Consider the following 7,496-nt stretch of genomic DNA (forward strand, 5'->3'; position numbering starts at 1 on the left):
AAAAAGGATGTGGAGAAGCTTGAGAGAGTCCAGAGAAGAGCTACGTGCATGATTAGAGGTCAGAAAAACAGACCTTACGACGAAAGCATAGGCTCAGGGGTGATCTGATGGCCACCTATAAGTTTATCAGGAGTGCCCATCAGGATCTGGGGGAACGTTTGTTCACGAGAGCACCTGAAGGGAAGATGAGGTTGAAAGGTCATAAACTACTGCGAGACCATTTCAGGCTGGACATAAGGAAGAATTTCTTTACTGTCTGAGCCCCCAAAGTCTGGAACAGCCTGCCATTGGAGGTGGTTCAAGCACCTCCATTGAACACCTTCAAGAGCAAATTGAATGCTTATCTTGCTGGGATCCTATGACCTCAGCTGACTTCCTGCCGTTTGGGCAGGGGGCTGGACTCAGTGATCTTCCGGGGTCCCTTCCAGCCCTAATGTCTATGAAATCTGCTACTATGCCCTTGGGCAGCAGATTTAAGCAGAAAGTGGGGGAGGGAGAAGAAGAGGAAGAGAAAGTTGTCTATCCTGGGATACTGGAGGACCTGGCCAAATACTATCACCTTATGTGTGACAGGCCACACATTAAAATTAAAGTTTGATAGGAACACACTTTTAAATGTTCTACTTTTTTTTCACATTCATAGCCTGTTGGTCATTTTTATTTTATGGGCCATTTTTTTATTGTGTGATAATTGTTTTGCATGTGTAGTGTCTAAATGTATTGTTCAATTAACCAGTTAATTGCACAGTAAATGTAACATCTGCCAGGGGCCACTGGTAGGTTGCAATGTGAACTATCAAAACAGTACATTAGTCCTTTGTAAAGATATGAATTTGTTTGAAATCTATGTGATATAATATGAAACACCTTGAATTAACTTACAGAATGTATTCAAGTTACTATCAACATGCATGTTGAGAACTAAAATTATAGTGAAAATATTATTTTCTCAGGAAGCACCAAGGGACCTGGCAAGCATTAGAGAGCAAACTAAGAGAAGATCTGATAAGGAAAGATTTGGAGAATATGCATTGCACAAACAAGAGAAAAGAGAGGTAAAGGAAACATCAGTTTTAACTGGGGAAAATTGACAACATTTGTACCATGTATCATTTCCCAAGAGTATTTCTCTTGTGAGAAGTGTTTTAGAAATCTTGAAAATATTCCTTTATGTATATATCACTTGACTATTTCACTGTTTCTAGAAATACACTTGATCACGTTGCTCATATTTCAGAATACTTTATACACACTTTCACTGCAATAATATTAAAGTTGCCCATTCACATTTGTTTCACTTTTTACATACTTTTCCCTTTGGTTTTAGCCGTTGCAATAAGGCTATGTACTTTATTAAATATTGTATTTCATGCAAAGTAGTAGTAAATCAGGTAGTGGGAAATGGGGGCAGGAATAGAAATGATGTTTAAATCTAGGTATGGTTTTCTGGGTTCTGATTATGCAGTCTTCCACTTTGTAACAAACTGTCTTTTTTTATAATAACTTTTAAATTCAATTTGTTTTTCTTCATTTAGCCTGATAAAGAAACAGCAACTTGCACTTATGGAAAGAGCATCATTCTTTCATCTGGAGTGTTTGTCTAGTCACCCTTTTGTGGAAACTTCCAGCCAGTCCAATTCACTCAACACTGCAACTGCAGAGGCCATAGAGCTGCTTGGCACTGGAGAGAAGATATTTCTCTTCCGTGATGAAGTAGATCCAGTATTTTGTTTGCATAGTGCTGCAAAGAAAAAGAAAAAGAATTTTCTCAATTCCAAAAAGGCTGTTTTTGCAAGCATGGAGTGATGATGGATGGAGAAATCAACTGAGTGCATCCATGGTTGCATTTTTCACTGTGCACTTTTCTGAAGAGCTGACTAATTAGCTCTGCAGTGAAGCATCACAATCTACACATGCATTGGTATTAGGGCACAGTAAATTAATTAATTCCACCATAGGATAGTACTGTCCGGGACAGTACTATCCTACAGTAGAGTGTAACTCCACCAAAATGCACATGTAGACAGTGACCAGGGCTGCCTGGGGCACAAGGAGGCTGCCTGCTGCCTAGGCCCAGACTATAACACCCTCATGCCCCAGCCAGCTCCTCTGATGCCACCACCTGGAGACCCTGCCAGTGTGGGGCTGCTCCACCCTGGCTCAGACTGCTGTGGTCTTGGGTACACATGTAAACACTGCACCCAGAAGCAGCTGACGCTAGCATGAACTATACTGGAATTTTATTTCTGCACATTAATTGAATACATAGTTGCACCCAGTTTGAGAAGGGAATTTTTTTTCCAAAAAGATTACGAAAAAGGCTACAGTGTACAGTTTATATATTTTTAAGCAAACAGTTTTTGTTTAAGTTTTTATATTATGTTTTTATCAGTGTAAATAGTTTCATTTTTAAACCTGGATCCTGTCCTCCATCATCCGTCAGTAAGCAGCATATGCCTAGTAACTACTCCATTTGTACCTACAAGTGCCAATAGTGAATTTATATGGTGCACATAATGGAGGGCGGGGGTCTAGCCCTCACAAAAATCATTTTTTCTTATTTTAGCATGGATATTACTATGCTTTATATTTTTTATAATTGTTTATATGTCTAGTTAATTTATTATGTGGTATGAATCCCCGATTATCTATATTGTAGGTTACAGTCTTAAGTACAGATAATTATAGGGGAAAATTGTATTGTGCCAGCTGTCAAAATTTGGTCATTTATGTGCTGTTAATCATCACTGTTGTAAATTGGATTTTAATTTTGCAAATTGTTTCTTAAAATTACAGCTAATAGATCAGATCCTCCAAACACAGATACATGCATTTAATATGAGCAGCTCTGAGGGCTTCAGTTTTTATCAAGTTCGGCACAGGCATACATTTTTATAGGACCCGACTTAATCTTTATACTGGTGGAGCAATAATATTGCATTTGTTCACATTAAAAAGAGAAAATGGAAAAGGGGTATGCAGTATTTTCAAAAGGCAGTATGGAGTATGATATTGCTTGGTATCATAGTTTTAGTTGTATTTTGAAGGTACTAGTCCTGGATTTTAGGAAATCTATGAGAAATTCAGTTTCCATTTAAAAAAAATTAAGGTCCTAATCTTCAAAGTTGATAAAAAAGCTTGAAAACTTGCATCCTAAAAGCAACAACAGGCAAATAAAAAGAACCCAAACATTAATATGTTTTAATAATTCACATATTTAAGTCTATCACATGATGTTTGGAACCTGATTTACAGTTTTGGAATGCTAATGAATAAAATACTGCTTGTAGGAGTGGTCATATATTCAATATATTTTTTTATGTAAACCAGGTTGCAATTGATGTTAAAGGTGGCAGCTCTGGATTTATTGTAAAAATAAACAGAAAAATCGTATTTCTTGACAAGCTAAAAACTTTATAATAAACTATGGAACCACTAATGTTTCTTTCTTACATTAACACATTTATGTGTACTGTATACACTCTGCCTACCCTGGAAATTTTCAAGAGGAGACTGGATAGTCACTTTTCTGGGGTCCCCTGACCCCAGCTGTCTTTCCTGCCTGGCACAGAGGGCTGGACCCAATGATCTTCTGAGGTCCCTTCCAGACTTTCAATCTATGAATTGAATTATGACCTGATAATCTAAATTATTTCTCATCTTGTTTTTCAGTTAGCTAGCAAAAATTACTATCTCCACTGAGGGAAAAGTGTGTCACATTGCATCTTACTCTGGAATTCATGAGTCACTGTGAGTGCAAACAGAAGTGCAGCTCCCTGCTGTAACGGAGAATGCTTTGCAGGAAGCGTTCTGAGTTGCAGTGATCCCTCAGACCAAACAGAAATTCCATATTGGTTCCAGGGGAAGGGGAATCTAGCTGCTGGCTGGGAGCCTCCAGCTGGTTTCCTCTAGCGATGCCCCCTCTGACCTGCCAGCTCCCTACCAGCCCTGGCTGTTTTTAGAATGAAAGGGGGGAAAGGGAGCAGAGGGAGCTCATTCTTGGGTTTCCGCAGCCGGCACTGGAAGGTGCAGTGTGTGAATTGGAGCCCCACCCCCACAAGGGGGGACTCCAATACATGCACCCCACCCTCCAGTGGGGATAAAAAAAAACCCAAACTAAACTCCCTCTGCTCCTCCCCTCCCCTCCCCCGCATTCTGAAAACAGTGACAGGCTGGAAGGCAGCACAGGCAGAAATTACCAGAAGATGCTTTGCTTTGAAACATCTTCATCTGAACCGTCATGCAATGAGGATTCAGATTTTTGCCCAGTTGGCCAGTTTTTAAGCAGTGTGCAGCTATGCACTTGTGTTTGGTCATGGCTATAGACTGCTTTCTGTGGACAGATCAGGCAAAAATTGTCACTTCTGTCTGTGCCCTGTAAATTTTGATAAATTCAGTTTGTATTTTTCAATGGACATAGTGTGTCCGTTCAGATACTATAGAAGACTGAGGTACTAAAATTCAGCTCTTTTCTTTGAGACCTGAAGAAGGGGATATTTGCTACATAAAAGTTTATCTATATCCCTTTCAACTATACAGTTGCTCCAATAAAAATATATCACCCACAAAAATCTTTACCTCTCACATTTTTCCTGGACCATCCTTACAATCCCTTTCCCAAATCTACCAAGTGCTGTGTGCCAGGGCACTATTGGTGCCTGCCACTTTAAGGGCTGAGCCAAACTGGCAGCAGGTGCTTGATTACGGTGGCCATTTCAGAACTCAGGCTGCCTATATAAACAGAGCAGTTAACTGCTGACAGGCCAGGCAGAAACATTTCCTGGCTGTAAGGCTGTACGGAACATCTTGGAGGTAAGGGCAAGAGCTTATGGGGATGGATAGGAGGCTTGTGGTCCCAGGCATGACCTAAAACTGCACCCTGCCAGGAGTGGGTGGCCTGCTTGGGCTCCCAGTGGTGTGGGAGCCCCCAGGAGATCCCAGGCCAGTTACTACCCCGGTGAAAGGTGGGCCAGGGTACCTTAACCCCTAGCCCCCATAACATTGTGGGTACAAGGGAGCCAAGCATGACTACAGCCACTTGAGCCCAAAGAGGGTGTAAGACCCAGATGGGGCCAGGCATGGCTGTAGTCACCTGAGCCCCCACTGAGGAGGGAAGCCCCGTGGCCCCAGTGAGGGGGAAACCAGAGGGCTGGGAGCCCAGGATGTGTGAATATGTGTAGAGTTGCCCCAGGAGGGGCCAGGGCAAGCTTGGCCCTGGTCGGGTAATTGGCCACTACCCTGGAGGGTCATGGGAGGGGCCCAAAAGATGGTATGTCTGCCACCCAAGGTGTGTGCAAGATAAAGCCTATGTCCAAAGGGGCCTGCTCTGAGAGGGAGCAAGGCAGTACAAGTTCTCGATGCGTGAAAGAGACCCTATGAGAGGCCCTAGTAAGAGGAGGGTGGTATGAATGTGTGTGTGCGTGAGGCCTGACTATGAGGGCTAAGCTTGATCCAGCTGTAGGCTGGGAGCATTATGTCACCTGGATGCCATCTGCGAGACTTGGGCTGCGATGTAGGGGAGAAACAGAGCTGCAGATAGTGCCCCCTCGCATTGGGGCAAGAATGGGCAGCCTCCTGCATTATTAGAACCAATTAAGAAACAACAAGGCATGGCAGGAGAGGAGGCAGGTGGTTGGCCCAGGTGGGCAGACCAATGGCAGACCGGCCCCAAAAGCCCCCCCATTACATGTTGCAAAGCTTAATTTTATGGTGGCTTGTACTGGAAGTGGACTCCAGAAGCCTGTGTTGGGTGCCTAGGCTAACCATACTGTATGTGAGCAGAGTTAGGCACCTCAGAAAGGGCTCCAAAATGACCAGCAAACTGAGCAAGGCATCTGAGTCGGCACATGCAGCATGCTACTGCTTACAGCTAGCCAGTAGAAAGCACTGAGGATAAGGGTATGTTTCAAATGCAGCCTCAAACGTGTTTCACTGAGGTTTGCAGGGATGTCTTTGTTGACTTGTAATTCACAGCATGGAAACCTCCTCTTGAAAGTAGGTGCCCGTATCCTCTCTCAAATAATTGAACAAAGGCGCACTCTTTCCTTTCAAGTAACAAGGTTATTGTGAGAGCATCAGCACTGGCAACTTAACCTCTTCTTCCTCTGGCTGTTCTTTCAAAAAAAGTGGCAACTGTTGCTGCATTGTCAACATGGGGGAGAGCTGGGTTTAGTCCCTACTTGCAAGATCATTTTTGGGTTCTTACTACAAAATACATAAGAAGTCCAGAGAATGGAACCCAGGGCTCCCCCTTCCCAGATGAGTGCACTAGCCACCCAGCTAGAGTCAGGCTTCTTATCTCAAGGAATCTGACATTCCTGTTTTCATGTGGACACCCTTCAACAGGGGGAGTAGAGAGTATCCTTCCCCCTAGCCTCATCTACACGCAGATTTTTCTCCCTTAAAGGAGAAGAATATGGATTTTCCCTATTAACAGAGAAAACTGTTAATAGGGAAACTGTGGGTTTTCCCTTAAAGGCTGGCAGGCTTCCAGCCTGCAAGGGGCTGCTTGGGGCTAGGGGAGGGTGACTGGAGGCGGGAGGGGCCACACACATGACCGGTATACAGCCAGGCAGGATGGTGGGAGCAGACCCAGCAGCTAGATACAGGTAAGTGGGACATACAGGGAAGGGCTGGGACTTGGGGACGGTACTGGGGGGTGGGGAAGAGGGTGCATAGCTGAGTGTGGCTTTTGTCTGGGCCGTGCTGTGGGCAGCTGGAGGAAGGCAAGGGTCTCCAGGCAGTCTCGGTCCTGCTTCTGGCAGCTACGGCAGTTCCCACTTGTGCAGGCAATGGTAGAGCAAGTCCGGCCCTGCCGCAGGTTGGAGAGGGGAGGAGGGGCATTCCCTGCCCTGGGCTGGGCTCCTGTACTGCATCAGGTGGCCTGGCCACAGACCCCCTATCTTGGGCAGGATCTTCCAGCCACATGCAGCTGCCCCTCCCCCTAAGAGAATGGGCACCAGTGTCTGGTGGCCTAGCCATGCAGCCCCCACCTCCCCTGAAAGACACCCCACACCTTTCCTTTGCTGGAGTCCTGTGAGTGTGCAGGGTGGGGGACAGCTGGGGGTGCCTTCTGGCAGGGCTGGGGAAGATGGAGTCTGTGTGTTAGGAGTGAGAGGCACCAGCAGGGGTGGGAAGGCTGTGTCTTGGAAATAAGGGCTACTAGTGGGAATGGGGGGTTGTGACTTCGGCGTAAGGGGCATTGGCTGTGGCTTGGGAGTGAGGGGCAATGGCATATCAGCACCACAGCGCAGTGGCAGAGGGGGTGGTGGGACAGTGGTGACTGGACCTGCATCCTAGTAAGCAAAGGGGGCAGGGGGAGCTCTGATTTTTCCATGATAAAAAACCCAAAGTCAAACACCAAAATATATAGGTATTCAGAATTTATTTTATTAGACTGATTCAGGCCAAATTGCTTTGTAATTGTAAATATATCAATAAAACATTGCCCAGCTGATCTCTCTCTATATCATGGCAGTTCATTTTAATTGTGGAAA

At 44.8% G+C, this 7,496-nt stretch overlaps 1 protein-coding gene across 2 annotated transcripts in view; it reads left to right on the plus strand.

Moving 5' to 3' along the window:
- The window catches only part of EVC2 (EvC ciliary complex subunit 2), a 175,676-nt gene extending 173,730 nt beyond the window's left edge, over nt 1–1,946 (plus strand). For both annotated transcript variants that reach the window (XM_019553168.1, XM_019553167.1), the window contains exons 20-21: nt 954–1,055; nt 1,536–1,946. In XM_019553168.1, the coding sequence (XP_019408713.1) occupies nt 954–1,055; nt 1,536–1,806 (373 nt within the window). In that variant the 3' untranslated portion in view covers nt 1,807–1,946. The remainder of the gene's footprint in view (nt 1–953; nt 1,056–1,535) is intronic.
- The last annotated feature ends 5,550 nt before the right edge of the window (nt 1,947–7,496 follow it).

Source organism: Crocodylus porosus, unplaced genomic scaffold (assembly GCF_001723895.1).
Source record: "Crocodylus porosus isolate Cpor-Errol unplaced genomic scaffold, CroPor_comp1, whole genome shotgun sequence".
Taxonomy (NCBI): Eukaryota; Metazoa; Chordata; order Crocodylia; family Crocodylidae; genus Crocodylus; species Crocodylus porosus.